Source organism: Cololabis saira, chromosome 18, assembly GCF_033807715.1.
Source record: "Cololabis saira isolate AMF1-May2022 chromosome 18, fColSai1.1, whole genome shotgun sequence".
NCBI lineage: Eukaryota > Metazoa > Chordata > Actinopteri > Beloniformes > Belonidae > Cololabis > Cololabis saira.
In genome coordinates, this window is record NC_084604.1 from 33,212,769 (window position 1) to 33,239,311 (window position 26,543).

At 41.4% G+C, this 26,543-nt stretch overlaps 2 protein-coding genes across 5 annotated transcripts in view; both read left to right on the forward strand.

Annotated features, from left to right (window-relative positions):
* Window positions 1-26,543, forward strand: part of LOC133418516 (kelch-like protein 29) — a 274,919-nt gene that overhangs the window by 119,592 nt on the left and 128,784 nt on the right. For 3 of the 4 annotated variants that reach the window (XR_009770453.1, XM_061707244.1, XM_061707245.1), the window contains 2 exons: window positions 22,067-22,214; window positions 25,348-25,872. Coding sequence is in view for 3 of the 4 variants with exons in the window: in XM_061707244.1 (XP_061563228.1) it covers window positions 22,067-22,214; window positions 25,348-25,872 (673 nt within the window). In the remaining variant the exon portion in view is untranslated. The remainder of the gene's footprint in view (window positions 1-22,066; window positions 22,215-25,347; window positions 25,873-26,543) is intronic. The other variant, XM_061707246.1, reaches the window with a different exon arrangement.
* LOC133418520 (nuclear pore glycoprotein p62-like) lies at window positions 9,476-11,581 on the forward strand. The gene has a single exon (XM_061707253.1). It carries the CDS (start codon window positions 9,618-9,620, stop codon window positions 11,391-11,393), a length of 1,776 nt encoding a protein of 591 aa, XP_061563237.1. The 5' UTR covers window positions 9,476-9,617; the 3' UTR covers window positions 11,394-11,581.

A 26,543-nucleotide genomic window follows, 5' to 3' on the forward strand; every position in this document is an offset into this window, starting at 1 on the left:
CATCCCCGTCTCATTTTTGTAGTATCTTCTGATGACTTGTAAAATGTCCGAACAGCTTGTAAGGAGAAGGTTCTCAAGGTCAGATCAAAATTGAAACCATTTCGTCGTGAGTCAGTGGGGGAAGTTTTGTACATCTGTCGAAGCAATAAATACATATATCCAACATGAGCTTCGCATGGTGAGAACACCATATACAGCATGCAGTGCCTGTGGTGAGAGGGCCACAGTTTATTGTAGAAATCTTTCCTTGGGTGGCCTTTAAATGTTAACTGTTGTGCGTTGATGAACACTGATGCAGTGTTTTGTTGTTCTCTTTTCTTTTACTCTTAACAAGCCCCTAGAAGATTCAGCACTGTTGCACTCTTGTCACTGACACTCTTGTCAGAAATGTTAATCTGCAGTTCCTGGAAAGTGCTCACCATTAGCCAGTGATAGTTTTACTGTGGTGGCGCCAGCAACTTGGAAATGAAGAAAAAATTAAGTCCTTGAGCTTTTGACAAGAACATGTTCGTTCTTTGAAAAGAAAAAAGTTGTCACGCCATAGTTTGGAATAATTTAACCCAGCTCAAATATTTGAAATTCAGACATACCTCTGCTTGAAAAGTACTTGCATGTAACACGTTGCATAAAAGCATCACTCACTGTACAAAAATGTTATGAGACACATTTCAACATATAAGCAACATCAGAAGCCTCTTAAAAACGTAATATGGTCTCATTTATTGTAAAAGGGAAGACTGAAGCATAATGTTTGTCACTTTGAAGTCTTTCATGAAACATTTTTGTGGCATTTTTTCTTGAAGGGCAGTCAAGGTACCTTCACTTTAAATTTCAGTGTCCTTAACACTTCAGCTGAAAATCAACTGCAGTATAATTTGGGGCTTTGCAAATCCACAAAAGGAGTCTGATTGTCTCGGTAATGAAGATTTTGTCTGCCGACTCTGAAATAAAACATTTTATGCAAAGTTGTGTGTTTGTGTGTGTGCGTTTTCTCCTTGGAGGATAAAAACTAAGTGATGAACATGTGGGTGTGTCTGTGTTCCTCTGCACAATGATTACCTTGACGAGATTAAGAATGAATAACTGCAGTTGAATAAACTGCCTGCGATTCATTTAATGACAGCTGCTGATTTGAACCACAATGACTATATAATGAAAACCTGACATCAATGGAAAAGCAGGAAATCAAGGATCTGCAAGGTCACTGCAGCCTTGTGAATTTGTTTCCCCAAGATATTGCAGGATTTATTAACCGGATCGCCTGTTAAAACTTAAGTACAAAAGGAAAACATGATTCTTAACATGGAGACACACAAAGAAAAGAAGGTTTTGTGGATAAAGTTGGCTGAAGTCAATATCTTGGACCGTATCCGATGACTAGGCAGCCAGAATTTTTCTGTTAAATAGACACAAACAGTCATGTGGAGGGAAAACGTAGTCTGTCTTTCAAATTTACATAAAAAGAAACAAATAATAATTAAAGCTGCAAGCAACGATGAACGGGCACTCACGCGTGCAATTTTCATCAATTAAAGTCAATGACTCAAAACTAAGTCTGATGACACCACCCACGACTCTTTATGTCAAACCATTCAAAAGTTATGGCAGAAAATAGGAACTATCAAATATCGACCAATCAGAAGAAGGGGTGGGGCTAATTTGCACCAATGAAGGTCAAGTACTCAAAACCGAGTCCTATGACACCATCCACATGTGTTTATGTCAAACCATTCAAACATTATAGCAGAAAATAGGAACTATCAAATATTGACCAATCAGAAGAAGGGGCGGGGCTAATTCAGGCCAATGAAGGTCAAGGACTCAATACCGAGTCCGATGACACCACCAACGACTCTGTATGTCAAACCATTCAAAAGTTATGGCAGAATCACATATTGACCAATCAGCTACTAGTATCACTTCCTGTTTAGCGTTGAAGTTAGAAGCGGCGCCACGGCCACGCCATTTCACGAAAACTCATGATTTTGATAACTTTTCATCTTTAACGTTTTTTGTGTCTCCTGAGCGAATTTTATGTCGAACGGAGGATCCTGCTAGGAGGAGTTCGTTAAAGTACGACCCGTGAAAATGGCATAAATTGCGGCACGTTATTTTTCGCCACATGGGACGTGCGTGCCAAGTTTCACAACTTTTCGAGTAAGTTATGCGCCTCAAAAACGCAATTGTTCTTGGATAAAATAATAACAAGAAGAATAATCGTACCGATTTCAATAGGTCAATCAACTTTGTAGATCAATAGGGCTTCGCACAAGCCTTGCTGGTGCTCGGCCCCTAATAAAACAGCATCTGGTGCTTACGGGTTTGAAATTAGCTAAATCTAACACTGAACAAGAACAACGGTATGATATGTAGCATTACTTATTAACAATAAACTAACAAACATTTTTTCTGCTTGGACTGGAATCGCTGTTCTCCTAATCAGATTGATCGAGTCCGAGTCTCAAAAGAAGTTGAGGCAATTTTCTGGTCTGGAACATTCAGTCATGTTTTAACTCGGCACAAAGGAGGAAACGCAGACGCAATTGTTGCTACCCATCAAAACAGGAAGAGCTTCAAACCCTTTTCAAACAAAGTTGAGTATAATTCAACAGTGAAGAGGATTACTTAGAAATGGAAAATATCCAATACAGTTATCGATCTTTTCAGCACTTTACATACTGACCATCAAAGGTTGGACTCTGCAATGCTCAGAAAAAATGAAAAATAAATAATGATTTTTTTTTTTTTTAATAAGCTGAATATCAGACTCTACAAGCTGGAATTCAGTGATAAAGTGAATCAAAGCACCAAAGAAAAAAATTCCACAAACACCTGTAACTGTCCACATCATGGTGGAGGTTTTATCACTGACCTAAGCTTAGTAGAGTCAGAGTAGCACTAAACCTCCATTTTCAGTTCCAAAAAGTATTAATCACCATGGAAACCGGCTCTAAACATAATCTGGGTTTGCTGAGGTTGTCTTGAACCTGAAACCTCAGACTAAGCAAAGAAACCTGTATATTCGGTTCCAAAATCCACAGACAATGTGAATCACCACAAAAATAAGCTTTTTGTCTTTTTTTTTCTTGTTTGCATATTGAGTTTTGTAAGTTTATGCTCACTAAGGCTGGGGCCCAGTGGACTGTTCTGCATTAATGCTGCAGTACCTAAATGTTAATTACCTCTGATACATCTCCATACCATCAAAGATGATCTGTAGACTTGTTGCTGAGTTTAACTTTGCATCCTTCTCACCTTTTTTTTCTCCAATATCGTGTTGGTTTGACTACCTGTTCATTGAATAAGACATCTTGGTCAGTTTTGTAAAAAGGCTTTGTCAGCGTAAAAGAGTTAATGTTATGAAAATAAGCTTCAGGTGTAGTGAATATTGAATCCACATTGCCTCTTTGATGTTGTAGATTATTTTACTCATCTATAAACCTGGCACATGTTAGTTACATCTTCCTCTCAAACTGTAAGCTGACATTTTGAAATAGTCATTATTTGTTCCCTAGGTGCTTCTGAAAATGATGCATGTTGCAAACTTTGCATCAATTTCACTCCAGGTCTATAATTTAACTTTCAGATGATGATGATGCAAACCCATCTCTTATGTTTCATACTGAATAAATGTCCCCTTCTTGGATCAATGTTTTTTTCTTATGATTGAAAATTGAGCTTTCTCAAAGATCTGGGTTAGAACCCAATGAAAGGTTGTTTTTTTTCCTTGTTCATCTTTTTGCAGAAACCTCTTGCTGCTTTGTTTTCAAAGAAAAATAAAATATTGATATTTATCATGTGGAAACACAAGAAGAAGAAATGTAACTGTTGTTCTAATTCAAATGCGGTAATCTTGTACAGAGCATGGCAAGAATGTAGCCAGAAATGTGAGTGTGACCTGCATATTTTCCTGGTAAATGAGACATGTTAAATGGTGTGCCAGAGGGAAAATGGGTCTTTTCAAGCAGCACACACTGTTCCGATCATCACAGATAACCAAGCTGGAAGGCCAGGGACCTAATTTAAGGGCTATTTACCATATGCCAGATTTTCAATGGAGCTGTACCCAGCTGCAGACCTGGGGAAGAGCGGACGAGGGGGGGACAGAACAAAAAAACAAAACATGATGATATGAATGATGTTTGAGCTCTTCACTTTTATCGTTCTAAATGAAAGATTAACTTGTTGAAGCATTTTCACTATTAATTAAAAAAGGAAAACCTTGGAAGAGTCTTGAACATATCTTCTCTTTCTGACTTTTGACATATTCTCCAGACTTAGGCAACAATAGGAACAAAGTGTTTAATGATTACAGTAATCCTAGATCAGCATTAAAACAGGGATTTGTGTCTACGGGAGCGATTGTCACACGTGAACGTTCTTATGCAGCCCACAGTGGAAGTGTAGGCAAATCTAAACCCGTTTGTCTGTTCCATCCACCATGTTGAGGAAATGTTTTCACCCAGAGAAAGTCGGTATATGAACTCAGGGGAACTTGTATGTTTAAAAAAATAAAGGTAAGGACAAACTTTAGAAGTAGATGTGTTTCTGTTAAAGGGGTAAACTTGTGGAATAGTCTCTGTAATGAGCTAAAAATGTGTAGTTCTCTCTGCAAATTCAAAAAAATGTTTAAACTTAGGGCAATGCATAAATATAAACTATGACCAAGAGCAGCTTCTCCTGTAAATCCTCTATATCACATGTTTTGTTGTAATTGATCCGTGTAATACTTTTTATTTTGATTTGTTGTGAAGTATTGTAAAAAAGGGTAGGCATCATATAAGCTACGGCTTCAGTCTACACCTTTTTTGGTTCATTTATTTATATATCCAGCTTTACTGTGGTGCATGTTTTGATTTACTAATGGACCAAATAAAAACTAACTAACTAACTATCTTTTACTGTAGGTGGGGAAAAAAATGTTTTTTTAAATTGACACAAAAGGTAAAATATAAGAAAACTCATGACTTTAAAATGGTCCATGGGTACAACTCACTTGTGTTTTGTTTTTTTTAGTCAGTGGAGGCAATACGTGAATATTTTCGTCTGGCTCTGCCACCAATGTCATTGGCCTGTTTTTTTTTGTTTTTGTTTTTTAAATCCAATTAAGCGACACTGAACGTTACACTAAGCTATAGATAGATCTAACAATTGGATAATTTAGTTGAGGAAAGGCTCGTTGTAGAAGTTTTCATGCAAGTGGAATATCATAACTACAATGGTTTAAAGGGGCATGAGGCAGGATTTATGAAAAAAACTCATATACGTTTTAAGTTTTCTAGTAATAATGTCAGATAAAGCGTTCCAAACCAAAAAGAATGAGCCCTCTAGTGTATCTCTCCGTTGCCTTGAACAGGCTGTGTGCTGCAAAATGTGCTGTAATTGTGGGGCCGAATTTCCCGCGCTGGGCTGCGGATGTGACGTCACATGACGCTGCATGCACGTTCTCCCCGTTCTCCCGTGCCGGCTTTGCTGTTGGCTGCAGTACCCCCGACGGCCGTGGTGGTGAAGGGTGGCGCTAATGAGTCTCATTTCTTAAAAGGAGCCTCATGCTCCTTTAACTATTCACTATTATTTAACTATTGCTTCAACATGAAGTGCAATCATATTGAATAATGAGTCTCTTGCAAGAGAAAGCAAGATTAAAAAAAATAAACAAAGTCAGTGACAGACATGTTTTCTTACACTTGCGGTGTCTCCTGGATACCACAAGTTGGAACATGTTCAGAATTTTTAATCAATTAAATGGCAAAATGTGGCTGTTCTGGGGTCACATTTGGGGAGCGGTTGCCTCTTCTACTTTTATGGAACGCTGTGATGTCCCTGATGAAATGAATCAATTTTTCCTACAGTTTAATGTCTTTAGGTAAGACATGAAGGCTTACAGAATCTCATTTCATGCCTTCGCAGCTATGAAAAGAACATGTCAGCTCTGCCATCTTTGCAGCGGGAGCAAAACTCAGACAACTTCCCATCCGTGCTTATGCCGTTTTCTTCACCTTGCTCGTTAAAACTTCTCCTCATAACCTGCTAGTTTCCAATTTTTTTTTTCCCCAACCTTTCACAGCGCATGTAAATTATCTGTAAAGACCCAAACAGCAAGTAATCGGATTGGTGCCTCTTTCATTTTACAGTATGTCATACATACAGACCGTCTGACTGTACCTTTTTATAACCTTCTGACTCTTCTGTTTTTAATTTTTAGTTAATCCACTAGAAGTCTTCATCCGTTGCACTGATGGCTAAATTTGCTCACGGGCCTTTTTGTTGCCGATAAACATCTTGTACACCTTTTTATAAGAGGAAGTTTAAGTAGTGATTTCAGTAACAAAAAGAAAACGTGTATTTGCTGGAAAGCATTTAAATGAGCGCTACAGTGGTTATTGTGACCATTCAAGTTTTGGAAACCTTTGGACTCGTCCCTCGTGGAGATTGTTCCCTAGATAAGAGTTATCGCATGTTTGACTTTGAGGTTGAGCTACAGTGTGAAATGGGAAACTCTTTGTTTCTGCACTCAAATATATGGCCTCATTTCACCAGCTTAACAACCTCATTTAAATGAGCCTAATGACTCTTGCTAATGTCCGCGCATGGACCAGAGATTGTGACTGCTTTCACAAGCAATCTTCTTCTGAATGCACATTGTATATCTCCATTATGAAGCCTGCTGTCTGTGAAAACACGTCTTATTTTTGTTTTCACTCACTGCTACAGATTATTTTTTATATTAATTTGCTGACTTCTCTGTCATAAACTTTATATGTTAGTATTTCTGTGGAATAATGGATTGTTTGAAAGGTAGATGAAGATTTCCCTACAACTGTCTTAGGCAGCTATTCGTGGCATGGTTTTATCAGTTAATGCCCAAAAAAGCTTAATAAATCAGTCGTTTCAAGTGTTTCCTGCTCTCTATTTTTATTCACTGCCTTTCAGCGGTATTGCTTTTGACAGCTGAATTGAGTACTTGAAAGGTCACTGATGCAAAAATATAATTTCCAGTTCTTTAAAATTCACAGAATACATTACCGTAGGGAAATGTTAAATCTCCACGGCCAGATGCATTAGCAATATAAGCTTACCTCTGTGTCACCCTCTGTCTCAGATTGTGATCCCCTACTTTTTTGTGTTTAATCTAGTACTTTTCTTTAACCATCATATGAAACCAGTAGTCAGCTGTCAGGGATCAATTTAAATAAAGAAAAGTGCTGGGCGTCAACATAAATCAATGTGTGGACAGGCTTTCTGATGTGGTCTTCACCACTAAAGCAGAGCCATTATATGAATCTCTTCTGTAAAAGACAAGTCCAAAAGTGCACACAGTTGAATATGTGACAAGAAATCAATGATCTAAGATGGAGAACGAAACCTGACATCTCAATAAGCCTTTGGAGTGAAGACGCTCACCCTTAAAACTACATCCTCCTCCTGCAAGGCACAAAAGCACTGCAACCCTGTCACAATGTTTAATATTACAAAGTCTTGTCAACAAGTACACAGCGTACCAGTCTGCAGGGTCAAAATAGGACACAAGAGCACACAGGTGCTGCAGCTGAGGGCTAAAGTCTGCCTCGAGGCATCATTACCTCCTTTGAAGGGCACAATAAAGGGATCCCCCTGTATTGTGTCCAAAGGAGGTAATGAGTACATCCCTGGTCAAGAGGAGGGACCTTTGGATAAAATCCTCCAAATACATTGTTCAGAAAATGTCTGAATCAGCAGCATCAGAGAAGTCCTTGAGCAGATATTAAATTTCACTCGGTGTACCTGCCTTTTATTCCTGTGCGTTATACAATTTGTGGGGTTTTTGTGTTGGAGTGCTGAAAGGTCTGACCCTCCTTTTGTCTACTTCCTTAGTGTGACTTAGGGCTGGGCGATATGGGCCAAAAGTCATATCTCGATATTTTCTAGCTGAATGGCGATACTCGATATATATCGATATTTTTCCGTGACATAATTGGGGTTTCCCCCAAAGCATTATAGCATTGCATCTCTGTTAGCTTCATTTTTTTCTGAGGCAAACCCTTAAAAAAAACAATCAGTTTTAATACAAAACCTCGTGCCAAATGTCACACAGGTACCTTTATTAACAGAGGTCTGCACAATATCAAAATGTATAAAACAAATGAAACAAAAATAAACTGCCTGCATATATAGAATCAAAGTGCTTCTTGAATAAAATAAAACAAATATCCCTTTCCTGCATACCAATTAAATTAAAATACACTGTGCAATTAATACAATGTAGACAGTAACAGGCAGACTTTTCCACTGAGGTTGACAGTTGTGCAAATAACAAAACATTTGTGCAAATCTCAAATGAAACATGTAAACATCTCTTTGAGCAAATCTCAAATAATTACAACAAGTCGACTACTGTACATTTTACAGATTTTGTGCCAGGAAAACTAACCTGTCAACACTGTCAGGTTTCAGCACACAAAGGTACTTTTTTGCCAGCGCGAGGGGTCAGCGTTGATGTACAGTCAATAAGCTAAATCGATATAACGATAATGTCTTGTACCATATCGCGTTTGAAAATATATCGATATATATATTAAAATCTCGATATATCGCCCAGCCCTGGTGTGACTAAGACATGGTGACGGAGAAAACAGTCACCTCACATTCCAACACGACAATGACTCAAAGCGCAAATCAGAACCAACCAGAACATGGCTTCAGAAAAAGAAAATCAAAGTCTTGATATGGCCCAATCAGAGTCATCGAAAAGCTGTGGAATGATCTAAAAAGAAAAAAATGGATGAGAGATCTTTAACTCTTTTGGAAAGAAAATTGAGATAACTTTCAATGTTGGGATACGGTATATGAAATTAGGGAACTTGTGCAATCAAGATCTGGGATTTTTTTTTTCTTTTTTTTTTTTTAACCTTAGACCTAAGCTCTTGTTTAGAGTTTTATTCCTCGTCGCTGTGGCCCCAATTAAGCATAAAGAAACAGAATAGTATAGCCGATGTCATTTCAAGTGTTTCCTGCTCTCTATGTGGACATGACCAGTCTTAGGAGGTCAATTATTCCCAATAATTAAATATCTCTCTCTATTATTTTTTTCCCCTCTGGATTTCCGTTCGTTGGAATATTGCATTCAAGATTTAATAACGCAAACATTTATGTGACTTTTCTTTATATTTCAAAAGCTTGAAAGTTCATGAGGATGTGTAGATATCTATATCCACTGAGTTGAGGCCTGGAGCAAATTCAGACTTCCAAAGCTTTATCTATTTAACATCAAGACCTTTTAAGTGTCTCTGCTCTGCATATTAATATTATTGATCTGTGGTGATGTCACATGGAGCAAGTGAGATGACACTGAGGGGGACTGCAGGTATGAAGCTCCACCTCTCTGCAGTGAGCTCATTTTATTTTTGGCTGCAGGAACAGTTTTACATACTGTAACATGACTCATCCATGTTAGTTATTAAACATCTAACTCATAAATTCGCGTGATTCGCTATATCATTCGCTATCGAATCGGGACGTCGTGCCAGTCTGTTCTGGGCGTCTGCCGAATGAACACGTGTGTGTCTCCCGCCAAAAGCCACAAAGATCCCCGCGAGAAAGTTTCCATTTTGAAGGTTTTTTCGCCTCGACAGTAAAAAATGAGCGGCGGCTTCAACTTCGGGCAGCAAACGGGCTTCTCGTTCGGGGCCCAGAGGCCCGCTGCCCCCGCCGCCGCGGCGGCCCCGGCCGGCTTCGGCATGAGCGCCGGCCCGGCGGCCCCGGCCCCGGCGGGAGGAGGCTTCTCCTTCGGAGCCGCCGCGCAGCCCAGCGCCGCCCCGGCCGGGGGCTTCAGCTTCGGCACCCCGGCGAACAGCGCCCCCGCCCCGGCCCCGGGGTTCTCCTTCGGGACCCCCGGAACCACCAACGCCGCCGGGTTTGGCCAAGCCGGTGCGGCTCCGGCCGCGGCCCCGGCGGGGCTGGCTCTGGGATCCGTGGCTCCCCCGGGGACCGGCTTCGCTCTGGGGGGAGCGCTGTCCGGCCAGACCGCCGCCCCCCCGGCGGGAGGAGGCTTCAGCTTCGGGGTTCCCTCTCAAGCTCAACCAGCTCAAGCTCCAGCTACAGCAGCAGTTGCACCCACGACAGCTGCAGCAGCACCAGCCGGGATGTCGTTTGGGGCGTTCAGTTTTGGGGCTTCAAAAGTGCAGATGACCACAGCAGCTCCGGCTCCCACGGGTGGAGGCTTCGGCTTGGGCACCACGGCTCCATCCAGCCTCGCCCAGCCCCAGATCCAGCTCCAGCCTCAGCTTCAACCCCAGCTCCAGGCACAGCTACAGCTCCAGCCCCAACCCCAGCTCCAGCTCCAGCCAGCCTCCACCGCTGCAGTAGCAGCAACCCAGGGTGGAGGTTTTAGCTTTGGGATCAAACCTTCATCAACCCCAGCTCCACCTGCGGCGACCCAGGCAGCACCGTCTTCAGGCTCGAGTCTCTTTGCTCTACCCATCCCTTCATCTGTTGCACCTTCAGCTGCACCTTCAGTTGTACCTTCTGCTGCAGCTTCCACTGCAGCAGCGACAGGCTTTACGTTGGGGGCAATTCCAGCTACTTCAGCAGCCATCGCCCCAACCACAGCTGCCCCTGGGGGAGCTTTGTCTTTTATGCTCAAACCTCTGGGGGCGGCCGCCGCCACCTCTGCTCCCGCCTCCACTGCCGCGGTTGTGCCCGGTACGACAGCGACTGCTGCTGCTGCTCCGGGCTTTTCGCTGGGATTCAAACCGGCGTCCAGCACAGGTATCGCAACAGCTACGGCCACAGCCGCAACGATCACTACGACCGCAGCTCCTCCGGTGATGACCTACGCTCAGCTCGAGGGTCTCATCAACAAGTGGAGTCTTGAGCTGGAGGATCAGGAGAGACATTTCCTCCAGCAGGCGACTCAGGTGAATGCCTGGGACCGCATGCTGGTGGAGAACGGAGAGAAAATCACAGCGCTGCATAAGGAGATGGAGAAGGTGAAGTTGGACCAGAGGAGGCTAAACCAGGAGCTGGATTTCATCCTGTCCCAACAGAAGGAGCTGGAGGACTTGCTTTGCCCGCTTGAGGAGTCTGTGAAGGAGCAGAGCGGGACCATCTACATGCAGAACGCTGACGAGGAACGCGAAAGAACATACAAGCTCGCCGAGAACGTGGATGCGCAGCTGAAGAGGATGTCACAGGACCTGAAGGAGATCATAGAGCACCTGAACACATCCAGTGGTCCAGCCGACACCAGTGATCCACTTCAGCAGATCTGTAAAATTCTCAACGCTCACATGGATTCACTGCAGTGGATCGACCAGAACTCAGTTCTCCTGCAGAGAAGAGTGGAAGAAGTGTCCAAACTATGCGACACAAAGCGCAAGGAGCAAGAGAAAACCTTTCGTCTAACGTTTGACTGATGTGCAGAACGCGGGTCCCCCCCGTGTGAGATGTGATGACTTCTTTATGCTTTAAGTTTGCCTCCATGTTCCACTGTTTTTCCCCTCAGTGGTTTTGCTTTGCATGAATATGATAAAGATCATTATTTTCATGCAGTAGCCTTTTCTATGAAGAATTGTTCTGAATAGTCTAATTAAAAAAAATCTTTGAAAAAGACCCACCAGTCTGGCCCTCGGCAGGAGGGTCCCCCCTGATGAGCCTGGTCCTGCTCAAGGTTTCTTCCCTCCTAAAGGGGAGTTTTTCCTTGCCACTGTTTGGCTTAAGGTTTTTCTCCCACTAGGGGAGTTTTTACCTGCCATTGTTTATGTAATAACTGCTCGGGGGTCATGTTCTGGGTATGGGTCTCTGTAAAGCGTCTAGAGACAACTCTGTTGTATTAGACGCTATATAAATAAAATTGAATTGAATTGAAATTGAATAAATGTTATTGTTTGTCTGGGTCTACTAAGCACAGGCACTTTTCAGCTCTCCCATTATTGTGCAACATAGTACACTGAATAACAAAATGACAAGATTTTATGGGTCCTTAAAAATTAAACACGGGCATTAAAATGCCTTCTTTTATTTTCCTTTTTTGTTTGTATTTTCTTTGCTGGCATGGTAGGCATGCAACTTGTGTGTAATAAAGCAAATATTTGTATGGCTGTCTGCCTCACTGGCACTGGGTCGAAATAGAATAAGCACTAAACTGTATTGCTGCCAGGTTTTAAAGTAAAACGAGGAAGAACAAACAAATGTTGACTAGCAACAAGAATTTCTTGTAGACATGCTTCTCGACACGCTCATGATTCTCTACAACTTGGTGTTAGTTTGCCGTGAAGCATCTACTGAAGAGAGCTGGACTTGTTTAAAACAAAAGAAACACGATGTGGGAACCGCAACACTGACAGGCACACTGCAGTCATTCTACCCCTGAAGTTGCATGTACTGGGAGTTTTCAGTAGTTATAAAAGGAACAAACTGTCATGAATGGTCTCCTTTTATTCTTACCAGGGTGATTTAGAAATTCCGCGTGGAAAACTAGAGCTTTGGTTTCCTTCTTGCATATACTTGACAAGTATTTATTTTCTTCCAAGTTGTGTAAAAGAAGGAGGGAAAAAATCAACCAAGTCTCCAAACATCCTAATTATACTTATACTACCATTGTAACTTTCAACACAGGAACAAGGGAGATGGACCCTGAAATTACTTTTGCCATCTGTATAAAACAGCATTAGCATTTGAAAAAGCAACAACATTAGACCAAATCGAGAGAAGCTCATTCACAGCCACTTGAAAGGTGTCCCCAAACAGAAGTCTGTTGCTTAAAAGAGAGAGGGAGAAAAATCCTCTCATAATTCAAGCGAATATCTGTTTATCCACCTGCTGCAGCGCAGTTCATGGCTATTTTTCAGTTTCTTTAGGAGAATTGGGTCTCTGATGATTTCTCTCTAGTGTGTGTCTTACCCCAAGCAGTGCGCTGTGTGAACACCCTCCTGTGCTTGCAGGAGTGCAGAGCTACGCTGACCACTTCATCTTGTGGGATAAAACCAGCCTTTCAGTCTATTTTTTTTTTTTTTTTTTTCCCAAACTGTGAGGGAGCTGAGCAGGAGTTCCAAGACTAAAAACCTCTGAGTTGGATAACCAGAACAGATTACACGTATGGTTGCCAGAGCACGGCTTTATGCATAAATCTTCAGGCAGGAATCCATACACCCTCTCAAGACATGTTACTTTGAAAGAAATGGATAGCGTGTAGAATAATACATGTAGAATAATGTGTGTGTATGTGTATGTGTATGTGTGTGTGTGTGTATATATATATATATATATATATATATATATATATATATATATATATATATATATATATATATATATATATATATATATATATATATTATATCTGAGCGGAGCTTATACATTTGCTCATTGTACTTGATACTGTAGCCCTTCAGCATTAGATATGCATATTTACAACAAATACCAGCCACTGGCTTTGCCGGTATTTTCACTTCAATTAATTACATTAGCAGTGGGATTAAAGATTTTGGCCTTTGGGTTATGAGGTGGCTTAATACCATAAAATGCTTCTGAAACCAAAATCCCACCGATGTGCGACCTGCTTCTTTTTTTATTTATTTTTTTATTTTTTTTAAATCTCCCAAATTTCTCCGTCCCCAGCAAAAGTCAATAGGATGCTCCGTGGGATCCATCTAACTGCTTGCCTTTTTCTGTGTGTTTTTGTAAGCTGCATGCATTCACAGTATCACACAATGAATAGCAATTTTTTCATTTAAATAATCAGACCTGCTTTTCACTTGCAGGAGTTTATCTCTTCACCATAGATTCTTTTACCCGATGTTTTATGATATCTTGTTAGTCTCTCTTTTATAAACACAAAATCAAAAAGAATTCCAATAAAGATGTTCTGCACAGCATTTAGTAGCTGTTAGCAGACCTGTGGGTTCAAGACCTCTGTTTTAGTACAATTAAACCTCTGCATACTGTGAAGTGAATGTCTCAGGAGAGACATGTTCTGCTTTCCAATCACATACTTTTCAGCAATTACTGTGATGGGAAAATAACTGAGAAAAGGTGTTAAATTTGTAAGGTTGTGGCCAGTTGACCAGAATACAGGATGGTGGAGGGAAGAATGTATATGGCTTCTTCACACAATCCAAAGTTAATACATTTTTTATTGATCTTAAAAAAATAAATAGATGAAAATAATAAACGGCAGCAAAGCTATCCTTGATAGAAACAAGTGGAAGGTTGAGCTTTAGGCACTACGAAGTGATAACAATGTCTTTTCACACACACTCTACATTTTATAGCTTAACCCAGCAAACTGTCTCATTTGCTCCGGTAGTGGCCGCAGTGTCCAGAGAGTCTTCTACCGTCAAGGCAACGCTGAAGCACATCATTGTGTGTTGTACGGCAAAGCCATTGAAGTATATATTCTGTACAGATGGAGGAAATTAAATTCTTTCCCTCAGTGTTAGTTTGGTCCTTGGAGCAATGTTTATACACGTCTGTGTTCCCTAACACATTTTCCCCCTTATTTGTAGCGGCGCCATATGGTCCTTCACTGTCTGGCCTATCTGCCAAAACATCCTGCATTTGGCTTGCAGATTACATGCATTGTCAAATTTATTCAGTAACTTCCCACTTTTTGGCAAGTTGCTCTTGTTTCCCTTCATATTGAAATATCAATATACAATTCTAATTGGTCTTTAGGATGAAAATGCCTTTTTGCCCGTTTAACACCCATTTATAACAGCCGTGCATCAGGACTCAGATGACTAACACACAAAGACACGGTAGTCATTTAGCCTAAATTTTCCAGAGAATGGAGCGCCACTGTCTTCTGTGGGTCTGTGATGCTGCTGCAGTGACAGGCAGTGGATATTCTGTTCCCTAAACACTCACCACACATCAGGCGGGGTCATGGCCCGCTGGAGACCTCTGTCTCCAACTGTCCCCATTAGTTGCAAAGGGGGAAATGAATTCCCTGCAGCTCTCCTCTGGGAGGTGTTACTACGACATTAGGAAGTCTCCACAGTTTGCATGTCCAAGCACTGGTCACCCTCTCTAGGAGGCCATACCCACACTGACATGTACATAGTCCTGTGGTAACTCGGCAGCTTACTCTGAATGCAAGACAAAAAGAAAACACAAGAAAAGGGAGGCACCGAGGTAGAGTTTGGAGAGCAAACTCTGCAGCCTCAGATCACTCATGGGATATTAGGCGGGCTTCCCAGCCCTGCTTTCGCACTGGAGCTTATCGGCCTCGCCCCTGTGATCACGCCTCTCTTTTCTGAAACATGTGCGCTGAGCCAGGAGCTGTCGGGGTGTCTTAGCTGGAATTTCAGTGGAAGTGAAGTCCGTTCCCCTTCACTCGTTCGGCCTGGGGCATGAAATTATAGAGTCTGTATCCATACCCATTCCTGTGGTAGATCAGCAGCCCGCATACCCACCAGGCACTTGTGTGTGTTTGCTGAGTTGGTGAGTTATGCTGCTTGAGGTCAGTGTTAAATGTCGGTGCCTGAAAGGATGCACTTTGTTTAGTTTTTTTTTTTTTTCAAATCTTTGGTGCACAGACTGCCACTCATGAAAAGTCCGAAAGTGGCTGACATTTGTTTTATCTGACGGCATATCGCCCCAGTCCAGATGGTGACTGATGACATTTCAGTAAACTGCTCTATTTCTTAAGGAAAGAGCCAAATGTTGTAAATGGTGCCACGTTCTTAAGTATCCTGAGAAATAAACTGACTGAAATTGACTGAAATAATATGACAAACAGTAATATTTACATTTCTCTGTGTTCAAAATGTTTCTAAAATGTCACTATGCCCTCTTTTTTCATCTCTTTATTGAGTGTAGTAGTATGACAATGCAAGATTACTAGATGATTAAGTTTTATTCTGCAAATAATTGCTTGAAAGTAATCTTGAGCTGGAACGTTTTGCAGTGCAAGAGATGAAAGGAAGATTTTTCTTGTTTTGGTCTCAATCAGTGAAAAGGAATTTTATTCTCTCTATTTTCATTTTAGCAGGTTCTCTGAAATCTAAGAATGCCACAAGAGATGCATTTTTTTTTTTAATACCTAAGTTTTGTTTTTTTTGTTGGTGATTGTGTATGGTAGTAAATGTCATAGCGATTCAAGTGCGACGTCCGTTCCTCTCTGTCTCCACCGTCTCACGCAGTACGCTCCTTCACCATCTATGGTACCTCGCTGTTCGGTATGTTGGTGTGCCAGGCAATTTTAAGATGGCTGCCAAATGCGGTGCAGTAGACTCTTTGTTTACCAGCGAGATGCTCTGCTATGCTTCAGTCTAATAGATTGGACACAGCTTCCCTGTGCTTTGGCTCCAGCATTCAGGACCATTATGACGGACGTCCAGAACAAATCCACTTCACATTTAAGTTTCAGCGCTGTCATGGAGAGGAGATACCTCTATACAGTAAGTGAATAATGTCCGAAAGAAAATGAGATGTGCGCTTTTGTGCGCCCTTTCAGGCTCATGGTCAGTTTGAGACCACACTCGGCTCAAGTCTCTCTTACCCTCCCTGCTCCATTTTAGAAAAGCTGAAAATGATCTGTCAAAGGCAGTGATACAAGCCAATGTGATGGATGGGTTTGTCCGTGTCTGCCTCTCAATCTTTCACTCCAGCCTCCATTGTTTCTGTTTCTTTTCTCTGTGGAAAGCCATTACTCCCATCACTCTCCACATTTCAACCGAAATCACTGAATCGGTCCGGACTTGGCCAAACGGTAGAAAAACCCACACTGTCAGAGTTGGTGTAAATTTCATTTCCTTCCTTGCAAATACTTTTTTATGTTTTATTTATGTGGTGGGATTGCGCAATATTATTTTCCTCCCAGACGGCAAGCAGTGACTGATGGAATTGAAATTTCTTTAAGGTGATTTTCGTGTACATATATCTTCCTGGAGACAAGTGGCTGATTGTGGCGATCCTAATTGTCAGATGCATTTAAATGAAACATTAATGGCAGCTCCATACTGGACCACCTGCACCCCACAAACTTTCTGGGTCCATCTTTTTGAGGAGGGGGGCTGGCTAAGCCTATCAGGAAGATGAGTGTCCATTAACAGCAGCACCTGATTACCTCAGCAGCTGAGTCTGTTTTCCTCTTCTGTGTAAAGAACTTGGCCACCAGAAAGTTTGACGGAAGAGTGTAATCACCCAGCGCAGCACCGACCAACACATTGCTTATTGCTTTCTCATTGTGTTTGACAATTGTGGTAATGACATTTCGCAATATTAGCTTCTCAGTGCGGTGTTCTCACTGACCGTTTGTGTGTACTTTTCTGTTTAAGAGCTTTGCCTGAACCTATCCTCGCTATATTTCTTTGTTGTTTTGGTTACAGTTTTTTTTCAATGCTGATTTAACTTTCTCAGACTAAACTTGTTATGTAGATCACAAAGAAGTTATTTGATAGGATCAAAATAAGCTGTAATACTGTATATCTAAGTGGGATGTGAGTGTTACTCACTCTCTTTTGTTGTTTCTTTTCAAAGTTCATCAATGGATAATCTTTTGTGTGGAAACAAATCCCCTCATTCAGGTACACATGTATCATACATGTGACTGTATGGAGCATATGCAAGATGTCGATGGAAGGTTTTTGTTGTGAAAGCTTGATGTCCTATTCTGTATTTTTATGATATGGATCTGAGGCTGCTTTAAACAAAAAAGCAATGACAGCCTAATGCATTGATCACATACTTTATTTATTTGGATGTGGATCGCTTGAAGCAGTCAAAGCCTAAGCTCTTTTATTTATATAAATAAAATGCACACAGACGCTAGAGTGGCATCATTGTACCTCTGGTAGGTACAACGCTACGTCCTCTGATACTGGGAGATAGTAGAGGAATACATAGTGACAGAAATCATCATTCAGCATGAAAAACCAATACGTCGACCAGAATTTCACTGCTTTCTCTGCTACCCAGATATAGATGGACAAGTATATATTTAGCCAAGATTCGTCTTGATTTCATCACCCTTTTTTCAGTGCTTGATTCTGACATCTCTGCAACATTCAGAAGTTTGAGAAAGAGGATGAAGGGGATGTTTCTGCCGTTCGAGTAATGTTTTGACACGTGCCTTCATATGGAATTTATTGAATGGAAACTTGTCATGGTTTGGGTTTTCTGCAGGGTTGGGAGTTTCATTTGTTGTGTTTTACTTGTTTCTTCAGTTTTGATCTTGTTTGTGACCCATTTCCTGTTTAATTTTGGGTTTGACTTTGCAGTTTTCAATCTCCCCTGATTGTTTGCACCTTCTTCTTGACAGCCCCGTCTCTATTGTCTTGTCGTTCCCTTCCTCCCCGATGGTTCTGTGGTTCAGTCAAATCCGTGCTTTTGGTATTTCTTGGTTCTAGCTTTTTCGGTAGTGGAGGTATTTTGGGTGTATTTGGAGTTCTGTTTGTGAAGCCTTTTTATTTAATGAAACTTTTGTTTGAAACTCCTGGCGAGTCCTAAACTCATTACAAAACTATAACAGTTTGAGAGGGATTAAAACCCCCATGGAGTCATTTGAAAAAAAGGAGCTAGTGGTCCTAAAATGTTGTTTTGTTTAATGTTCCATCTGCTTCGTTCTCGCTCATCAGGATTTTGTCCTCGCTGTTGTCTCTCTGGTTACGCTGCCACCTCTGTTTAGCACTTGATCGCATCTTTAATGCAAACCTCTGGCACGTCTCGTTTCTTTTTTTCTTTCTTTCCCCAAGGGTGTGTCAACATTGGCTAAGGAGCCATCATTGATAACATCAAGCGAGACGAATGATTGGTCCCTGGCCAGATTGTTTGTCATTCATCTTCATCTTCGTGAACAGTTGGATGCTCATCTTCTTTACAGAGTAGACAGAGAGAGAACGGTGTCGGTGTTTAGAGGGGCACTGCCTGGTCAGCTCTGGCAATTCAGATCAAACCAAGATTTTCACTTTTTTCGGAGGAGGGGATCTAAATGTAGTTATAAACTTGAAAACAGTTGTGCTGATAGGTATGCGCATATATGTGTGCTTTTAGTTTCAAAGATTTTCAGGCCAGTTTTGATGCATTGCATCGGAAAAGGTCCGGTTCAGATGTTTTTTCTAAAAAGGGAAATGCACATTAGGAGAGAGAAATACACCTTTTGTGAACAGCTTGTATGTCTTATCACCTGGCTGCAGCACCGGCTCCACTCAACAACATCTGGTACACTGAGCTAATACTCCAACTCTTTACCCAATGGGGAAGCACATCTGAGAAGCCACAAATCAGGCAGTTCAGACAAGAGAGTTGGAAGCGTAACTGCAAACTCGACATGTAGCATTCAAGTCCAATGCGTGACAAAGAGGCAGAGTGAAGGGGAAATGCAACAAAAGCAAAAACATTGTATACGTTTCAATTTATATTTGAAAAAATCTGTTAATCCAGGTATAAAAACCGTCAAGTTCTGCTTTAGACTGGAAATAAACAGCTGAACCTTTAGTCAAGAGAAATCACCCTAGATAAGTTATTTTTGCCTCTTTTTTTTTTTTGTCAAACATTTTATCGACTGCATAAATCGTTAGTTTATTGAAGGATAGGAGTGAAATTGAGAATGTAGAGAGCTCGCAGTTCATTGCTTGCATCATTAAAAACAAGCTTCTCGCTGGAGATTATCTCCCCGGCTTGCATGCGCACACATGCAGATGTAGTTCTGCATCCTTCAAAAGTAATTACTGTATGCCTTTGTGATCGTTTGCATTGAAGTATCACATTGCATCTCTCAGGTTCATATACAGGGATGCTACATACAACTCAGAAAGTATGCACAACCAGCTTGACAGCAAGCAGGATGGCTTGGCTCACCTCAAAATTATTTATCTGGCTCCTCTCCTCTTCTCCAGCAATGTTTTGTCAAGTAAGAGGAAACCATCTGCTGGCTGATGATAATGGGTGGCCAGTGAAGAGGTGACTGGAAATAGGAAGAGCAAACAAAATTGAGAGAAAATGGCAGCCTCTGTCCCAGAACCGACAGTACCTTCCTGTTTGCCTGCAGCAAGTCTGCCATCTTAATAAACATCCTAGCAGATATCTTCTGGCTTCTATGGAGTGTGTGTGTGTGTGTGTGTGTGTGTGTGTGTGTGCGTGTGCATGGATTCCCACCCAGCTGTGTGTGCATGCACATCTCTTTTTCCAGTGTGTCTGTGTATTTGCAAGTATTTCTTATCTAACCTTGATCATTTCAAGTCTGGATTGTTCCCGAGCTGAGCTGATAGGCTGTCAGCTTTTTCCCCCGCCTCTCCTTTTTTTTTTTTTTTTTTTTTTTTACCTGGTGCGCTAGATCAGTGACAGATGGACTGCCTTTCAGGATAAGAGATCTTTACTGCTTTTTTCCCTCCTATTTTTAGTAAATAGGGGGAAATATTAATGCAAGGCTTGGCTCTGTGGTGCAAGTGAATGAGAATGTGTCGGCATAGGGATGAAAGTGAAGCATACTTGGAGAGGAATACCATAAAACATAAAGGTGTGATGGAGAAACATTTAAACAAATAACAGTCTATAAAGCAACTTGTACCCTTAAAAAGTGTCTGAGTTCCTCTCTTAGAGTCTCCAGGGCTCTGAAATGCAGTTGAGTGCTTTGGGCATTCTCGGAGTAAACCATTTCAGTTTCCTCTTGTCTCGAGTCGACAGGTTGAGCTGAACAAAAACACCTGACAGTCCGTCTCCATCGGAACTCAGCGTCATGCTCTCACTCCGTCACTGTTTTCTACTTTGTCTTGACGTGTTTGCTTAAGCTTCTTCCGTTTTTTCCTTTTACCCCCAGCACTTAAAAACTGTCAGATAACTTTTGAGTATAAATATATCAAGTATGTGACATTCATTGAACTTGTATTATTTTAGAAATTTGTTGATTAGACAGCAGATGTTGCGTTGCATCAATACCATGTAATATCTTTAAGTGCTGAAGGCTATGGTAAAGCTGTGATAAATCTGTCTTGAATCTGGAAGGGAAGTTTTCCGGAGACAGGACTGATCCAATATGCGAGGCTGTACATTAAATCACTGTGAATCTTTTTTTCTTTTACCGCAGTATTGTTGATGTGTGGTCAGTCCGACAGGCTTTGTTGGAATGTGTGATGGCCTACTTGATGAAGTGAATGACTGTTGGGGGGAGGAGGGCGATAGTGGAATTGAACGATGGAAGAATTGGATGGCGGGCACAGGAGGAGCCTGGTGACCTGGTCCTTTCTATTAACTCGAGATGCTGGTTGGGGCACGCAGGGCAATGAGGCTCTGCTCTGCCCTCTCCCTGCCCGGCTTTTCAACCAAGCATCCAAACTTCAGATGAGGAGAGACGATTATTGCTCAGAGGCCTGGTGGTGATTGACCCTGTGTTTTCATCAACCTGCACCAGTCTGATAACATGCCTTACACCCTTGCTAGAGCAAAAAAATATTAGAGGTGTGGGTGCCAAGAAAGGCTTAGGGGAACTTTTAGTTTGGTGAAGATGAAATACATTCACCCAATGCACATTTTGCAGCAGAGCTATTGTTTTTCTCTTATTTCATTTTACTTTTCCCTCATTCAATAAATGATTTTTTTTCTTTTTTTACTTTGCTTGGTTTCCTATTATGAAAATTATGATGCACCAACTCTCTGGGGAAGAGTCACAACATGAACGTAGCCCACAAAAGAATTTTAATTGTTATTAACAAATACAAATGAAATATTGCTCTGTCTGCAGAGACTCCCGAGGCAGCAAACAGGACTTTTCCCCTTGTTTCCATTATACTACATTATACTTATACTATATTTTATGAAAAGTGCTTTACAAATAAAATGTATTATCATTATTATACATAGGCTGTAATCATCACTCACTCACTGCTAATTATACACCACACTCCATCATCACAGCCCACTTCTAAACCTTAAAGGACTATTCACATGGCAGCGGTTTGTTGCATTGTTTTATTCAAGCTATAAAATATATTGTATTCAAAACATACTTGTTGGGAGGATCATTTTTAGGGAAATCTACAAACAAGATGCTCAGTAGGTTAGGCAAGTTTAGATTTTTGTTTTGGCATATGCCACTTCTTTCCCCTCAAGTGCAGAAATCAGCAGTGCTGTTTTTGGTGTCCTCCTGTAGGTCTCTGGACTGTCTCCTGGAGAGAGTCAGACCCCAGGACTGCTGCTGGCACCAGGGGTGAGATGGGGACAGACGCCCATCAACCAGCACACACCGTGGGATACAGAAGAGCCTCCTGCCAAGCAACACCGAGACAGTGAGCCCACAGGTAATGAATATCACACACACAAAACACTGAGAAGCACATTCACACTTTCTCTGCTTCTATTTGACATGACTTTATAGAGTTTTTACATCATCAGTATGCATGCAAGCAGCAGATGTATACGTCGACATGGACTTCACACTTATGTGCTATACCCCAGACAGCTCCACTAGCATTCAATGCTAATGAGATGATCCGAATGCTTTGCCCTACATAAAATAGATGCTTACCTTTCAAATGTGCATACATCCAAGCATAATCATGCATAAAATGCATCCATAAATATCAGCTTTACATAAACCTACTTAATCATGCATATAATCATAGAAATGTCAGTTAAATGTCGGAAAGCTGCAGGGGAAAAGGGGAAAAATTAAAGTTGCATAAGTCTTCTTGACCCCCAAACCACCTTCACATTGCTTTTTTTATTGTCTTAGTGGAGGTAGTTGTGACTTCGTCTTGGTTAAACCTGTACACCTTACGCTCCTCCAAAAGATCTCAGAAATAATAAAGATTGATGTTTTATGTTAGCCTTTTTTACAACGTATAGACAGCAATAGTGTCAACTGTTGTATGGTGCACAGATGTGGCAGTAACAAGTAGAGCCGTTATTGAGTTTTTAATAATTTTTTCTTTTTTAAACTCGTACAGTAATGAACTCCTGCACAAATGGCTTTGCCCTAGAGCAGTTAATTTCCTTCATTTGCTCTGCCGGCCTCTGCCTCCTGCTCATCACCAATATGTCTCATTTAAGAGTACGACTGGCACGGAGCTTGTTCCGGAAGAAATTCAGGCAAAAAAAAAATCTGTCATAGAAAGCTGCTTCTCTGCGATGGCAAAAATGTTAAAAAACTAGTTTTAACCCCTGTTGTCCCATCCGCCATACAAATTATAATTTTCATATTTAAATGTGGGTGAGTTGACAGATTAATTATGAAAGGGTCTGATCAGAAACTCTTTTTAAGCTAACACTACTTGAGGTGCAATTATGAAGCATATGAGCGATGCAGTCCTGACAGAAGAGTACAGTACTGGTCTCTCCCCAGCACAGCAACCCCACACCCAGACGACAGCTCGGAGTGAGGCGGGTGAAGTGTAGGATGTCACCCAGCCGGCACACTGTCGTATATGACACTCAGATCGGAGCGGAGTATTGCATATTGAGTTGCGCGTGCACGCCATTCCAAACTGTGACTGCCATTTTCAGCGAAGCCAGTCCCTCTTTCCACTTCACTGAGCTGTGTTGTTAGAAAGTTCCCGGCCAACTGTGCCAGAATTAATCAACACTCTTTCAACAGAAACTTCACTGTTTGTTAAAGAAAGTTTGTTTTTTAAAAAGAACTTTTTTTCTTTGTGCAGAAATAGTTATTTTTGATGCTATGCTTAGACTCGAGCAAATTCTGGAGTAAATAAATAAGTGGATTTAAATGTTTAATTCTGAGATGGAAGAAGCCAAGCAAAAACATAGAATACATTTGAGTATAAAAACAGTTTCTTCCTTTCTTTCAGTATTAGAGGCGAAGCCTGTAAATGTAGGTCATTGTTGGGTCGTACAAATGGAAATCTTATTGTCTAATTAAATATTTTGGGACGGTGTGATTATATATATTTCTATTCAACACGATTGTTGCATCAAAACCTTGACATTTTGTAAGGTATGGAGCTATTACAGTAACCCATTTGATTTGACTCCTTTTATCAAGGACAGCTACCAAAGAGGGGAAATGAAATGCAGTATTAGTGCAGAGTAGCTCGATAACATGTGAATTATGAACTGAACTGGCCTCTACAGTCTTTTATTCCCATCTTCTCCTCTTTCATGCTTCTCACTGTATGTCTTTATCTCTCTTTCCCTCTCTCTGTTTGACTGCCCAGATTTTTTATATCAGCAGGGATAGCACCATGAATAATGTGGACCTCTTTTTCTTTCTCCATCTTTTTGCATGCTGTGATTTAGCCTTTGGCCCCTTAGTAGAGTGGTAGACTATTTTTGGAGGTTGGGCCGTGGCAGGAGGAGCCAAAGATGAGGGAGTAGGAGTGAGTGAGGGAGGCGGGGAGGGAGGAAGGAAGGGGGCAGGCAGCATTCAGGTCCAATATGGCCAGCAACATGCAGCATCTATTGCCTCAGGGTAGAAAAATGATTGGATCACAATGTCTGGGTAAACACAGACTGCTGCATTGATAATGATGCCAAATGCTGCTTGCATTAAGGATGTATGCCTTTGTATACAGACAACCATGTATTGTTTTTTTTCTCATGTACCCAGAAAAGTCTGTTAATGTTGTTATAATGTCAGCTTTGGGTGTCGATCTTTTCTGCCTTTCAGATATTGTGCGTGGAGTCCAGAGTCTAGTGTTATAAAAAACAGAGTCCAGTCTGTTTTGTGCTACTTTGTGTCTCTATTTGATCATTTAGGATCAGACTAAAAATCCGCTCATTTATTTCAGCTTTGTCCCCAACTTCTTGGCAAAGATAAGACTGCGGGATAGATTTATCATATTTCAGCTCTTTCAGCAGTTTTGTTTCATAATGGCTGCAAACTTAAGTGGGTTTTATTATTTTTTAGTATTTAATGAACAGAAATGTTACTATTTGAGCCATACTTGTAGCCACGTTTACAGAAAGTGAATCAGTTTTAACGTTTTACCTAAATTGTTGAGCTTTGTGTTCATTTTCAGAATTGGTGCGATTGGTGTTATTTTAGTTGTAAAAATGGCTTTATATTTGGTCTGCTAGGACCTAGTCAGTTTAACATATATTTTTTTTTGGGGTGGGGGGGTTGACAACAAGATACACTTGGTGTATGTCGTTATTAGATTTATTCAATGATATTTGTAACCTTTGACTTTGAGTATTTGTGCTGTTTCAAGGCCTTTTAAGTTCCAGATGAAGTAAATCACCACATTTTGAAAAATGTTTTAAAAAAAACTGCTCTTTTTAAAGGGTAGATGGTTTCCATCTTTCACCTAAAAAAACAACAAAAAAACTTTGTTAGACACTAAATGTGAATTTGGGTAAAATTGAGAAATTCAGTAATGATAAATAGTGAATAAAAAAATAATGGTGTTGATATGTGTAAACTAGATGTATAAGTGTTGAATTGTTCCTCTTCCCTCCTCTGTGTTTGTTAATCAGGTTCGGCCTGGGCTGCACAGGTAGCAGCAGTAAGCCAGTCTAGTCTCCTGCCTCATACCTATGCCCTCCCACAACCGCCATCTTTTAACCACAGTGTGACTGCACAGTCCCCCATCATAGGGGTAACTCCATCTATCCAGACCCCAGTGCCCCCACAGCACCCCCTCATGACCGCCCACTTCCAGCTGACGCCTCAGTCGACTCAGCAGCCGCCGTCTATGGTGCTGAACATGCCGAGCCAACCTCCGTACCCCGCAGCTCAGCCAGCAGTTACACCATCCGCCCTCGCTGCCCAAGCCAACCAGGTGGTTCATGCAAACCCTCACAGTATGATGGGAAACGGCCACTTAACCTCTCATCCCAGCCTCCTCCAACACCCCACCCTGCCTCTGACTAATGGACAGGCTGCAGCAATGCATGCCCAACCCACGGCTGCAGACAATCAAGATGGTCCAAACGGGCTCCAAATGCTACGGACAGTCGGGAGTGGAAAGTACGAGTTCAGTGACCCGGGACACCCCAAAGGTGAGCACAAACGGTTTCACTTGATTCATAATGTATGGGCAGATACTTTATCTAAGATTTGTCTTTCAGTTTAAAAAAAAAAAATACAATTCTTATGAGACACAGAAGAGCCAATACAAAAAGGTTTGTTTGGTTGATAACCTGAGATTAGAAGCAAATCCATGCTGGAATTGTTTGCTATCAAGTCAACACCCTTGGCTCCTTGTGGCTTGTGACCTCCCTTTATGTGGGGCCATGCTGCAATGAAACACGTAGGCCTCTGCCCTCTGTTTGTATACCAGAGCAGTTTCGGATGTTGACGGTGATAAGGCTTCAAAGATTCAAGCAATGGGTTGTCAAGGTACAATTTGAAACCAGAGCCAATTCACCTCAAAGCTGCTCCAAGGTTTCGGAGAATAGAGGCACGCCTATAAAAGGAGGGAGACGGGTGCGGCGAAAATCTAGCAATTCCCCCATAAACCATTCTTTGTAGAAAGAACATGTTGTACTGATCCTAAATTGCTATACCACAGCAACATCTGTAGTGTCGTGCTCTGGAATTGGTTTTCTCTGTGTCAGGTTAATCTTTTCACCGCACTCAGCTGGATTACACACAAGTCCCACTAAACATGAGGCGGGAAGAGCTTTCAGTCCCTGCCCTCACATCTCTCTTGAAATCTTTTGAAGCCTTG